The 15,017-nt window shown below is 38.6% G+C and overlaps 1 protein-coding gene across 2 annotated transcripts in view; it reads right to left on the reverse strand.

Annotated features, from left to right (window-relative positions):
- NBAS (NBAS subunit of NRZ tethering complex) overlaps positions 1–15,017 on the reverse strand; it is a 329,480-nt gene that overhangs the window by 143,240 nt on the left and 171,223 nt on the right. For both annotated transcript variants that reach the window (XM_005891040.3, XM_070379139.1), the window contains 3 exons: positions 14,093–14,206; positions 10,953–11,110; positions 10,127–10,216 (listed from right to left, as the gene is read on the reverse strand). In XM_005891040.3, the coding sequence (XP_005891102.2) occupies positions 10,127–10,216; positions 10,953–11,110; positions 14,093–14,206 (362 nt within the window). The remainder of the gene's footprint in view (positions 1–10,126; positions 10,217–10,952; positions 11,111–14,092; positions 14,207–15,017) is intronic.

Here is a 15,017-nt window from a genome sequence, read left to right on the forward strand (position 1 = left end):
GTTCCTGTTCAAATTTTCTGCCCACTCTTCTGTTGGTTGTCTGTCTTTCTTATTCATTTGCAGTTTTTTGGTTTTTCTTTGTATATTTTGGATTCATAGCCCTTATTTGATATATGAATTATGGACATTTTCTATTATTCTGCAGATTATATTTTATTATCTTAATGATGTCTTGATTAAAAGAAGTTTTCAAACTTCTAAATTAGTTCAATTTATCAGCTTTTAAACTTTATAATTAGTATTTTTTTTTTGTATGAAGTCTTCTCCTGCTCCAAGGTCACAAAGAAATTCTGTATCTTCCTTGAAATGTGGTATTTTTGCTGTCAGTAAAATCCTGTCAAGAAGATACTCTTCTCCTTCCCAATCATTACATTACATGCCTACTTTTAATATATTTGCCATAATTATGATTTTTCTGCCTGTCTTCTCAACTAGACAGCAGCTTTTCAAGGGCAGAGATGATGTCTGTTGATTGCTACATGCTCAGGGTGTATGAAAGTTACTGAAGGATAGCTTGTACTGTAAATATGAACAGGAAGTCTGATTGTACTGTACCTATGCTTGAAGAAACATTTTCTAAATCTAATATGTTATGCTTACAGCAACTAACTGTTATTCAGGTAAGGTTTCATGTCACATTTTCAATTCTGGCTCATCTTTAGAATCTCCCTACTCAAGAGGGTTATGGAATGATCTGAGTGTTATCAACTAATCCAAGTATAGAAACTAAAAAATATAAACATGATAAGAAATATGGCACTTAAGCATGAAATAACTTCATTCAGGGGAAAATCAAATTCATTGAAAAATATCAAAAAATATAGGCTGTAAGACAATTATACCATTTCATAAAATAAACCTAAACTTTACTCTGTTCATATGGACTGGCTGACTCAATATAAAAAATTTAAACATCTGAAACTGAAAAGTAAATGAAATGTCAATGCACAGAAATGTACATGACAAAAGGCTTTTCTGTAAGATTCCTCCCTTATAGAGAAAGCAAAACAAAAGGCTCGTTTAGACTACAGAAGAAACATTTAACTAGGGAGCAGTCTACCAGATTAGAGTGTAACCAGAGTCATTAATAAGGAAAAGACTTTTATTTCAACTCCATGTAATAGGGAAAGAAAAAAGAGGTTAGGAAAATTTACTCCTGAAATGATTACTACTGGCAGTTTTTATATTCATAGTCGCATATTGCTAATTAATTTAGAGTGTATAACAGCAGAAATAGATTAATCTCCCAAACCAAGTCAACAACTCCCAGCATAAAATTTAACATGAAATCTCATTAGCATCAAGTGTTACATAGCTCAAAGGTTAACTTCATAGGCACTAGTAATATTTTTCAAGTCCTACAATAGACAACATTACCAAACAGGTTCACAAGAACAAGAACAGTTCCACATGTCAAGTCTGGCTTACAGAAACAATTCTTGTTCATCAATCACTATAGTAAACCCATGCAGGAGCTGCTTTCTCTGGTGTCTGGTATTGTTGTTCAGTCAGTTGCCAAGTCTTGTCCACGTCTTTCTGACCTCATGGACCACAGCGTGCCAGGACTCCCTATCCCTCTGGTGTCTGGTAATCTGAGGGTTGATTTCTAAGAAACTGGTTTGTCAAGTTCAAACTGAGCTGGTGGTACCCATAACAGAGACTAAGGATCACAAACAGCTCAAAGTGAGCTAAGCCACTACCCTTTCTCTTCCAACATATCTTTAAATGATCAAAAGTACTTCCCTTCACCTAACACTTCATCGTGTCATGGGCATGCATGTGCTCAGTCGTGTTTGACACTACAACCCCATGGACTGTATCCTCTGTCCATGGGATTATCCAGGCAAGAATACTCAAGTGGGTTGCCATTTCCTCCTCCAGAGTATCTTTTAACCCAGGGATCGAACTCATGTCTCCTGTGTCTCCTGCACTGCACGTAGATTCTTTACTACTTGAGCCACTGGGGAAGCCCCACACTTAGAGCAAATTGCATCCTGAACTCAAAATATTAAGAATGGAACGCTTATTACTGGTGATGCTGCTTCTGGAATGATTTTTCAGAAGAAGCAGTAGAAGAAAACCCCATGAGGACTAATCACTCTGACGTCTGACTCTGCTTCAGTTCATCTGCTAATTAAAATGCCAGGCTACAACTTCTTATCTTCAGAAGACCCGGCCCCCTACACATTTCTAAGGCAAGCTCTAAGTGCCTTCCCCAGAAAACTGAATGTACTCATGTGTGTGAACATACATGAACACACTAAGTCACAAACAAGACACATCAGATTTGACACACTATTTCAGGGGCTTTAGGGACTGAACCCTTCTTGAATCTTCTAGCATTCTTGAATCCAAATTAAGAGAACTGTATTTAGGAAAAATAGAGGTATATTTAGTGTATTTTTATTTTCTTTTTCATTTTTTAATCAGCACTTAAAGTTATGGAAGACGGACCACAAGAAACAGGAAATTATCTGTCTTAGGAGCCCATATTTTCCATTATATCCCAGGGCAATACAAGCATGAATATGCAAAGATATGTACATAAAATGCTCAGTGAAGTTCAGTCTAAAACACAGGAAGACTGGGCACAATCCAAATGCCCCAAAGCAAAGGAAAAGATAAACACTCACGGCACATGCATCCAGCAACCAGTATCATGCTGTGCCATACGTGATCTGCATGTAACGACAAAGGCAGATGGTTCAGGAAACAAAACACGAGCTTGAACACCAAAATTCCAAAACATCTCGAAAAAAGAAAATTACTAAGGCAATAATTATGACACAAATCCATTTCAGGTGAAATCATTTTAAACTTTAAAATATTAATTTGTGCCTTTGTGCAGCGTAAGATTTAAAATCCTTTAAGAAAGAACGAGATCACATAAAAGAAAAAACAAACTTGATCCTATCGAGTTCATTTCTGTATATAACAGGAGATAAAATTCTAAACTGATCTTTCTGCATGTGGATTTTCCTCAACCTTATACTTATCTCATACAAAAAGTGGCTCATTACTACCTCTCAATACATATAAAAGCTAAAACTGTAAAACTCTTAGGAAAAAGCACAGGAGTAAATCTTCACAGGTTTGAGCTAGGCACAGATTTCTTTGATACAACACCAAAAATGCAAGCAATAAAGGAAAAGGTTAATAAAACGGACTTGAACAACGTTAAAAGGTTCTGCACTTCAAAAGGCACTATTAAGAAAGTAAAAAGTCAAATCACACACTGACAGAAAAATCTTTTAAAGTCGCACATCCAACAACAACTTGTATTCAAGAGTTTAAAAACAACAACAAAAACTCTTATGACTTAATAAGGAGTTGACGTAACAGCTAAAAAGAAACTGGGAAAATACTTGTAGCCATTTCATCAAAGAAGGTACAGAAAGTGCAAGAAAGCACATGAAAAGATGCTCATTATCGTTACTTATTTAGAAACACACACCAAAACGATAAGGAGATACCACATATATTCATAAGAATGGCTTTCACAAAAAGCCATTCAAGAGTTAAGTATTAGCAAGGATATGAAGAGAGGGGAAACTTAAAAATTCCTGGTGCAGCCACTTTGGAAAACAATTTGGCCATGTTTTCCAATATTTAGAGCATATACATCATACAATGCTTCAGTTCCACTCCCAGATACCTCCACAACAAATCAAAACATATTTTCATACAAAGACTTGTATACAAATGTTCATAGCATAGCAACATTATTCATTATAGCTAAAAAGTACAAACAACCCAAATGCCCATTAACTGGTGAAGGGGAAAAGAAAGAGTTGTCGTGGTACTGAAATACAACTGTCAGAAATTTATTTTAATATTTCTAAATAATCCTTTTATACATTCAAAACAGCTCTATGCCAAGCCCTGCCCCCAGTTCGAAACAATAATTAGTCCAGTCTTATAAATTTGTAGCCACTTAAAATGTTCATAACAAGATTTCCCATAGTGAAGATGATTTTTTAATGGGAACCTTGTATATAATCCATTTTCAACTCTAATTAGATTTATCTGGGGAAAACATTATTGCCTATCTGATATAGCTAACACTAGCTAAACAAAATGTTAATACGCTCTAAGTGGTGGAATACTATTACATCTAAAAAAACATAATAACCAACATTAATAAGAAGCTGGAAACTCTAATTTTGGTAGTTACTCATAAATTATGCATTTTACTTAAAAACAAATATCTTGTTCCTGAGAACAACAGCCAATATCTTCAAACTTGAAGGCTCCACTTGTAGTAACACAAATGCAACTGCACAGCAGTTACATCTTTACTTTGTTTGGATATATAAGTAAAAATCATCATTTTCACAACTGAGTAATGAAAGTCTTGGGCATTAAGCAGATTACATATACAGTCAGCTCTCATTTATAAGTTATAATTTAATGTGGTTATTACATTTACTGTTAATGTGTAACACACAGCATCTTATAGCTAAGCACTGTATTTTAATCTAATAATAGTAGCTATAATATTCTGAAATGTGCCTCATGAATCAAAGACATGATGTGTTTGAGGGTTTGGATTATTAGCACTTTGTCAGATCTAGATCTGTTAATATTACAGCTTGCTGAAAGAGGAGAAAGGAAGACAGGAAAGCTTTTAGGGTGCTAAAAAATAAAAAAAAATACAAGAATCATTCTGGAAGAATTCCTCTTCCTCGCTAAGTGGATCCTGTGAAGCACTGCTGGCAGTCTCCCACAGGTACTGAGGACGCTGAATGGATCAGGACGTGCCCTGTGGAGACACAGCATGCCCTACTCCACAGAGGCCACCACGGAGCCCGGCTGACACTTTCTAATTCATCAGAGAGCAGGAAATGGAAAACCCAAAGGTCGCAAAAGGCTTCTTGTGGATTTTATAAAGAAGGATGTGGGCATTTCAGAATAAGCTTATGGAGCTGAACTCAGCAGAAACACGGTGCAGTTCTGTACTGAATCGAGAAATGATACTCCCCTTATACGGCCAGAACACAACAGGTCCTCAACAGCACCCAGATCACACACATGCGTCTAGTTGGAAATTCCTTCTAGTTTTACTTTCTAATCCATTTTTACCACACACTGATCCTTCTGCAGTGGGAGCTTCCAATGCATCTGTATTAAGCATTCACTAGGCACTCACTCTGGAGAAGGCAATGGCACCCCACTCCAGTACTCTTGCCTTGAAAATCCCATGGACGGAGGAGCCTGGTGGGCTGCAGCCCCTGGGGTCGCTAAGAGTCGGACACGACTGAGCGACTTCACTTTCACTTTTCACTTTCATGCATTGGAGAAGGAAATGGCAACCCACTCCAGTGTTCTTGTCTGGAGAATCCCAGGGATGGGGGAGCCTGGTGGGCTGCCGTCTATGGGATCGCACAGAGTTGGACACGACTGAAGCGACTTAGCAGCAGCAGCAGGCACTCACTCTGTGGCAAGCACTCTCTGGAGAGAGCACCAAAGGTAAGTGACACACTTCCAGTCGCCATACACGCCAAACCGTACCACACATGAGCTGATCCAATGCTATGAGATATTTGGGGGATGCAGAAGAGGGAACGATGAGGACTCAAGGAAAACTTGATAAAGACAACGACAGCTTAGGTGAGATCAAGAGGGCAGCAAGATGATCAGAAACAATACAAGAAGGGCAGTACAGGCAGCTGCTGTTGTTCAGTCGCTCAGTCGTGTCCTACCCCCTGCGACCTCATGGACCACGCCAGGCTTCCCTGTCCTTCACTATCTCCTGAACTTTGCCCAAACTCATGTCCATTGATTCAGTAATGCCATCCAACCATTTCATCCTCTGTCATCCCATTCTCCTCCCGCCTTCAATCTTTCCCAGCATCAGGGTCTTTTCCAAGGAGTCGGCTCTTCGCATCAGGTGGCCAAAGTTCTGGAGCTTCAGAGAGAACCCTAAATAACACCAAAGCTGTGAGAGAGCCTACTCAGAGAATGGGGTAAGTTCACCATGAATGGAACACAGCACGTTTGGAAGGCATGAAAAGAGAGGAGGCTGGAGAAACAGTGAGAGATGTAGCTGAACAAATGGGAGGAGATCAGAGGATCAAAAGGTACAAAAACTGGGATAGAGATCTTGTGAAAAGCAAGTCTTCTACTGGACCTTGAGAAATAGTAAAATCTGCCAAATCTCCAATATAAGATCTGTTCTGAATCCCCTAGAGAAAACACCATAGAATTTAATGTGCTCTCAGATCCAGGAAGGGAAAACTGAATAGTTTCTAATCAATACAAGTCAAAACATGCCAAAGGAAGAAAGCATCCCCCTCACTCCAGGCCCCTGGAAAATGCTGTGACTTCAATTCAAAGGGAGTCCAACCATAGAAACAAAGTCCTTTGTCTGCAGCACTGATGGAGGAACACCATCCTCTTCTGAGTATCTCACCTTCTAGAACTGTGATGTCCACTCAGGTATCCAGCAGCCTTAATTAAGTAAAATTAACTTAAATAAAATTAAGCAAAATTTAAATGTTGATTCCTTAGTTGCACTACCTATATGTCACATACTCAGCAGCTCTATGTGACTAGTTGCTGCTATACTGGACAATGTAGATATACAGAATATTCCCCTCACTGTAGAAAATTCTATCGATCACTGCTGTCTTGGAGTTAACCATTTATAGGAGGAAGAGGATAAACATCCTTAAGGGCCAAAAGTCACTTTATAAACTTTTTTGAGATCCTGAGATCACTTGGTACTGAACTGGGGATACACATGTGTAATCAATAAATGGCTGCCAAGCAGAAGTTTAATATAAAAGAAAGAACTTTGGAAATGAGGTAATTGTGTATATTCAACTATAGGCAAAATCTAAATAATCTTGCCCTAACTCTATCAACAGACTCCACAGATGAAGCTTTGAACCAGACTTCTAAAAGAACTACAAGGTATACAACTACAAATGAATTTGACAAGATGGTTACAGTCCATTTATAAAGATGTTGTGTATACACATAAGCACACACAATGGAGAGTATTCAGCCATAAAAAAGAATGAAATTTTGCCATCTGCAATAACATGGATGAACTTGGAAGGTGCTGTGTTAAATGAAATGTCACACAGAGGAAGACAAATACTGTATGCAATCACTTATATGCGGAATATAAAAAATACAACACACTAGTGAATATAACAAAAGGAAACAGAGTTACAAGTATACAGAACAAATTAGGGTTATGAGTGAGGAAAGGGAAGGTGGGAGGGGCAAAATAGAGGTAATGGATTAAGAGATTAAAAACTATTAGGTATAAAATAAATAAGCTACAAAGACAGACTGTATAGAACCAGGAATGTAGTCAACATTACAATAACTATAAACAGAGTATGATCTTTAAAAATTGAGAATCAACGTATGGAAACATAAAGCAAACAAAACAAAACAAAATAGATAAAAACAAAAAAAGGAGCTAAGATATAGCTCACTTATCACAATGACATTTTACACTTTAAAAGTAAAGCTTACCATTTAAAGGAATCCTGTGGAAACCAACCTAAAAAGACGATTATCATCTCTTAATTTATCTAGTTAGACTACCTACTGTTTTTGACCTAAAAAAAAACGAACAAAAAAAATGCCACTTCTGTATTGCCAGAAATAGTCATAAGAAGTTAAACTCCAGGGAGCAAAGGTTAAACAGCTAAAGAGGTATTGGTGAGTACACACCTCCTCCTTCCTTTCCCAGGACCAGCTCTCCTGAGATTCATACATATTAATACTTAATGACTCCAGACAAATTTTATTCCTAAGAATTTCAATGAGGAAAGAGAAAAAGGACTAAAATTCAACAGAAAATGGACAAGGGAATTGAACAAGGAACCTCACAAAAGAGGCTCCCCCCTGAGTTAAGTTCATCTCACCAGCAACCAGAAAAATGCAAATCAAAAGCATAAACAGGTATCTCAAAACACTTAAGAGGTAAAGTTTTGACAACTACCCATGCCAAAGTAGTTGGCACTACCTGGATGGGAGCAAATGGCAATCCCAAACTCAGCTGCTGAGTGTGCAATGGGTAAAACCATTCAAGAGAATCATCAGATCAGATCATATCAGTCGCTCAGTCGTGTCCGACTCTTTGCGACCCTATGAATCGCAGCACGCCAGGCCTCCCTGTCCATCACCAACTCCCGGAGTTCACTCAGACTCACGTCCATCGAGTCAGTGATGCCATCCAGCCATCTCATCCTCTGTCGTCCCCTTCTCCTCCTGCCCCCAATCCCTCCCAGCATCAGAGTCTTTTCCAATGAATCGACTCTTCACATGAGGTGGCCAAAGAACTGGAGTTTCAGCTTTAGCATCATTCCTTCCAAAGAAATCCCAGGGCTGATCTCCTTCAGAATGGACTGGCTGGATCTCCTTGCAGTCTTCTCCAACATCACACTTCAAAAGCATCAATTCTTCGGCGCTCAGCTTTCTTCACAGTCCAACTCTCACATCCATACATGACCACAGGAAAAACCATAGCCTTGACTAGACGAACCTTTGTTAGCAAAGTAATGTCTCTGCTTTTGAATATGCTATCTAGGTTGGTCATAATTTTCCTTCCAAGGAGTCAGCGTCTTTTAATTCCATGGCTGCAGTCACCATCTGTAGTGATTTTGGAGCCCAGAAAATAAAGTCTGACACTGTTTCCACTGTTTCCCCATCTACTTCCCATGAAGTGATGGGACCGGATGCCATGATCTTCGTTTTCTGAATGTTGAGCTTTAAGCCAACTTTTTCACTCTCCACTTTCACTTTCATCAAGAGGCTTTTGAGTTCCTCTTTACTTTCTGCCATAAGGGTGGTGTCATCTGCATATCTGAGGTTATTGATATTTCTCCTGGCAATCTTGATTCCAACTTGTGTTTCTCCCAGTCCAGCGCTTCTCATGATGTACTCTGCATATAAGTTAAATAAACAGGGTGACAATATACAGCCTTGACAAACTCCTTTTCCTATTTGGAACCAGTCTGTTGTTCCACGTCCAGTTCTAACTGTTGCTTCCTGACCTGCATACAAATTTCTCAAGAGGCAGGTCAGGTGGTCTGGGATTCCCATCTCTTTCAGAATTTTCCACAGTTTATTGTGGTCCACACAGTCAAAGGCTTTGGCATAGTCAATAAAGCAGAAATAGATGTTTTTCTGGAACTCTCTTGCTTTTTCGATGATCCAGAGGATGTTGGCAATTTGATCTCTCATTCCTCTGCCTTTTCTAAAACCAGCTTGAACATGAGGAAGTTCACGGTTCACATATTGCTGAAGCCTGGCTTGGAGAATTTTGAGCATTACTTTACTAGCGTGTGAGATGAGTGCAATTGTGCAGTAGTTTGAGCATTCTTTGGCATTGGGACTATCAACTGGGGTTGAACAAACACACTTATCTGACAACACACACCTCCAAGTCTGTACATGTGCACCAGGAACACTACACAGTGATGATACAGCATTATGTCAGTACCAAAATGGAAAATAAACCAGTGTCAGTCAGTATTAGAAAGGATAAACTGGAATGTATGCATATAGCAATTAATCTCTATACCGCAGTAACAATAAGATCAACTGCAGTACTTACAATAGCATGGATAAACCTCACAAATGTAATACTGAATGTAATTATTTCTATACAGTGCAAAAACAGCTAAAATTAAACTACCACTCTGGCATGGGTGTTATAGGTTTCTAAATTACTTTAAAAGAAGAACAGAACATACGTGGATCTGGTTATCACGATGAGTCAGGATCTCTGGAAGGACAGCAAAGCTAAAAGTTAGAAGGGTGTGCAGGGGAAGGCTTGTCATCAGCTATTTATCTGTGTGATGGGTTTGTGCATGTTTTCTTTATGACACTTTATTACGATGGACATCTTTGTTTTATACATTTTTCTATACGAATCCAGGAGTTGGTGAGGGACAGGGAGGCCTGGCGTGCTGCAGTCCATGGGGTCGCAAAGAGTCGGACACGACTGAGCGACTGAACTGAACTGATATGAATGCTACATTTCACACAGACACACACAGGTAAAAAGAACAGTCTACACATACCACACATACAGTGTGAGATAACTGTTTCATTCCTCTTACAAGCACCTTTCAAACTCCTCCCTCTCACCCAGACTCACCTCTTGCAGTGCTTTACTCATCAATGGTGACATATTGATACTCTCCCCTCCTTCTGGATGGATTTGAAAATTCACTCTTTGATAAAGAATCTGAAAAAGAACACTGTATATTATAACAGAATTGTTTTTAAATTTGCCTCATTTTACAATGTAGACTTGAAATTTAAAAAGCATTCTTTCGAGGGGGAAAAACAAACAAAGAAGTGCTATCTCCTAGTGGTAACAGGCTGACTTCAGGGCTCCATGAACACCTTCCCAAGGATGCAACCACCGTTTCAGGAGCGGAATTAACTGTGGGAAACCTGATGTACAATGTAATGAATGGCCAGGAGATAAAAATATGAATTCCAGAATTCTTCACATGCGTTTTACAACTGGCCTAACATCCCCCTGATGCAGATCTAGCCTGTGAATTTTAGGAAACTGAGCTTCTCTCCAACCAAAGCCCACACCCTGCTATTTCCAAAGAGCTTCTAAGGGGATGGTGTCACCACCGGTTTTAACTCACATGGTTTCCAGTATACTACACAGGACCTCCTCTTAAATATTTTGTTCTTGACAATACTAATGTTCCCCATTATATTCAATAAATTGTTTCCTAATACTATTCTCTTATTTCTCATACCTGTAGCCTTTCTTTACTGGAATAAAGCCAACAAGACTATTTTATAGCTTAATATCTTCAAATTTGTAAGTAACAAACTATTTTTTCCATAAATTAAAATTTTCATATTATTGGTAAAACAAAAAAGCACAAACCCAAGATCCACAGACCCAACAAAATACACTTGATACAGTTCAGGATTTACTTTATTGGGAGACTTACTTCTGTCTTCAGAGAGCTGCTGGCAGCTAAAAGAAGTTCAATGCTGCTGGGAGGGCAATGTGTCAGAGCAAAAGCCATGAGCTCTTGCCGAGTGGCCAAGTCCTGGTAACCTTCTGATTGTGCTAACTGGCTACAAACATCCCAGCTTTTAGAGTAACCTGAAAAATGGGCAAGAAAAACAAACTGATTTTCACTAGAAGAAAGAAATTTTCAATCCAACTTGAAAAACGTAATGGCTTTTTACTGAGGTCTTATGTTACCAAAGCAAAGTCAGTCATAGTGATATGTATCATTATATAAGCAGAAAAACACAATGATCTAAAACAGAAAAGAAATATTAGGTGAGTGTATTATCCAGAAAGTTCAGCAGCGCTCCAGACAAGTTTTTCTGATAAACTATGTTAAATTTCAGATGAAAATGACTACAAATAGTAAATTATCTTCAACCTCACAATGACTACAGATAATTTACTAAGATTTGATGTTGAGTAAAAACGACTGAGTATCTGAATTCAGAAAGAACTGAGTGTGGACCAAGCACTGTGTGAGCTTGAGAAAGGTCCAAACATCATCATCCCTCACCACCACAAAAAAACAAAAATAATAGTAATTCCTCTTTCCCTTGGTTGTAAAGTGAAATTGAAAGTTGCTCAGTTGTATCTGACTCTATGCAACCCCATAGACTGTACAGTCCATGTAATTCTCCAAGCCAGAATACTGGAATGGATAGCTGTTCCCTTCTCCAGGTGATCTTCCCAACCCAGGGATTGAACCCAGGTCTCCCTCATTGCAGGCAGATTCTTTACCATCTGAACCACTAAGGAAGGTTGTTAAGGGAAGACTGTAAAGATTAAACAATCTTTATTTTTAAAAAAACTGTACTTAAAAGCAGTTTATACACTGCAAAGTTCTAGAAAAAGATAAATTATTGTGGAAAGCTACAAAGAATCATCCACTTCACACATGAAGACAGAGGTCCAGGGACAGTGCCAAAAATACACTCAGAGTCTGACTCTCGGCAGAGGGCTTTGCCCTATGCAAGTTATGCTCTAAACCCTTAAAATGCATTTTCATTCTTATTTGAAGGACATCCAGTTAGAAAGTAGGTCTTGTTTCTAAGTACAAAGGCCTTGGCCCAGGATAATTTCTCTAAATATACAAAGTCAGAATTAATCCAAGTACTATCCTTATAGGAATAAACTTAATACAAAGCTCTCTAAGTAAATGATAGTGAACTAAGACAATGATTTTCCAGAATACCATAACTATTCTGAACTTCAGTTCAGTTCAGTTCAGTCCAGTCTCAGTCGTGTCCGACTCTTTGTGACCCCATGAATCGCAGTATGCCAGGCCTCCCTGTCCATCACCAACTCCTGGAGTTCACTCAAACTCATGTCTATCAAGTTGGTGATACCATCTAGCCATCTCATCCTCTGTCATCCCCTTCTCCTCCTGCCCCCAATCCCTCCCAGCATCAGTCTTTTCCAATGAGTCAACTCTTTGCATGAGGTGGCCAAAGTACTGGAGTTTCAGCTTTAGCATCATTCCTTCCAAAGAAATCCCAGGGCTGATCTCCTTCAGAATGGACTGGTTGGATCTCCTTGTAGTCCAAGGGACTCTCAAGAGCCTTCTCCAACACCACACTTTAAAAGCATCAATTCTTCGGCGCTCAGCCTTCTTCACAGTCCAACTCTCACATCCATACATGACCACAGGAAAAACCATAGCCTTGACTAGACGAACCTTTGTTGGCAAAGTAACGTCTCTGCTTTTGAATATGCTATCTAGGTTGGTCATAACTTTCCTTCCAAGGAGTAAGCGTCTTTTAATATCATGGCTGCAGTCACCATCTGCAGTGATTTAGTGGTGCACAATCACTAGGTTAATATCTGACAGTTTTTCCATGAAACCAGTTTTCCAATGCTGAGGTTGTAAAGTGTTAAGCTTTTATCCAGTTTTCAACATTTTCACAGATGTATCACCAAACTCTCTCCTTGACCAAACTTCACTCAGGCTTCTCTGAGTCCTCTTTTAAACGAGACCTCTACCTTGGCCCAGCCTTTGTTGAACCTATTATAATCCAGTTTCAGTCAAGAATCCTGCCAAGTCAGTTTAAAGAGAATCTCCCACCCTTTGTATCTGATCACCCTGGCGTGCCACCAGTAAGTCAGTTTAGTACAAATGCCCCTATCCCGGATGTCTCATCACCATAATTTTTCAACCATTGTTGATCCCCTTAACCTGATCCTCGGTGATAAATTCCCAGCTGTCTTTTCTGTATTTGGAGTTGAGCCTGATTTCTCTTCCGTTACAAAAGTCCTGAATAAAGTCTTCCTTACTCCTTTTAACAAGTGTCAGAATAATCATTTATTTTACCAGTATACAGCAAATATACAAATCATCAATGTGCAACACCAGGAGGTATCACAAAGTGAAGCATTGCATCATTAGCCATGCAGAGGCAGTGGGTAAACAGCTAAGTGTGCCTGAGTTTCCACATACTCAGGCACAACTGCAAAAAGCAGATCATTTAGCCCAGAGCCTATGACAAGACAACATTCCTGGCTACTCCTCTGGGGAATGTGCTCTTTCATAGAGAAATTATTCCACAATACAACCTGCTTATCCTCCAGAGACTTGAGTTATAATTTCAGTATCAGTGGCAAGCTACTTCCCAACTGCTCAAATTCGAAAAGCATTTTGTGATCTTTTAAAGAAATTAAAGAATAGAAATACAGACAATGTAGTCACAAATTACAGATATTTCAAATTTGAAATTTTTTCTATTATATGTCAAATACATTAAAAATTTACATATTTTGTAATATTTTAAAATTAAAATATTTTACATAAAATTGCTATTAAAATTATGAGCCTACTTTTAATATGGAATGGAAAGCAACCATATCCCAGATAAAACATAACCCCTTCAGCCCATTAAAGTATTTACATTAATATACAAGCACATGGAATACCTACTTATCAGTGCTCACAAAACATCTCCCAAGGCCTATGAACACAGTGTGGCTGGCTTACCAAATTAGACCAAGTGATTTCAAAAGAGATCTCGTCCATGAGTCAGAACATGAGCAAAAAAAAAAAAAAAACATGAGCAAAGTGTTAAGTGGTGTCTACTTCACCTGTGGCCATCAGCTCCTGACAATGCACATTAGCAGCTTTGTAGTCATGGAAACGCAGTGCCTGCTCCACTAGAAGGATGAGAACCTGTCCACGCCTTTCTTCTGGGTCTTCACCTAAAAACATATGCAAACAATTTACTGTTTGGGGCAGTATCAATGGATAGAGGAGTTCCTTAAGTCTATCTTTCTAATTAATTCTCAAATGAAAAACAGAGATTAGAAAGATTTTTATAAGACAACAGGACAAAAGGTCAAGGCCACTTAGACCTTTCAGTCTGGTTATTAATCATGAAATTCTCTCTCCAAAGTGATCAATGATTAATATCGGCCCCATACAAAATATAAATTGGTACAACCGTTGTGGAGAACAGTATGGAGGTTCCTTAAAAAAGTAAAAATAAAACTATCATATGATCCATCAATCCCACTGCTGGACATGTATCCACAGAAAACCATAAACCAAAAGGCTGCCTGCACCCCCATGTTCACTGTAGCCAAGCCATGGAAGCAATCTAAACGTCCATCAACAGAGGAATGGATAAAGAAGACGAGGTACACAGATACAAGGGAATATTATTCAGCCATAAAAGAATGAAATAATGCCATTTGCAGCAACACAGATGGACCTAGAAATCGTCACACTGAGTGAAGTAAGATAAGGACAAACATCTTATGATATCACGCAGACATGGAATCCAATTTTTTTTAAAAAAGAAAAGAAATGAAATTATTACAGAACAAAAACAGACTAACAGATAACAAAAACAAACTTGGTAGGGAGGGATAAATGAGAAACCTGAGATGAACACATACACACTATTATATGTAAGATACATAACCAACAAGGACCTACTTCATGGCAAATGAAACTCTACTCAACATTCCGTGATAATCTATATGAGAAAAGAATCTAAAAAAGAATGAA

The sequence above is a fragment of the Bos mutus genome, chromosome 11 (genome assembly GCF_027580195.1).
Source record: "Bos mutus isolate GX-2022 chromosome 11, NWIPB_WYAK_1.1, whole genome shotgun sequence".
Classification (NCBI taxonomy): domain Eukaryota; kingdom Metazoa; phylum Chordata; class Mammalia; order Artiodactyla; family Bovidae; genus Bos; species Bos mutus.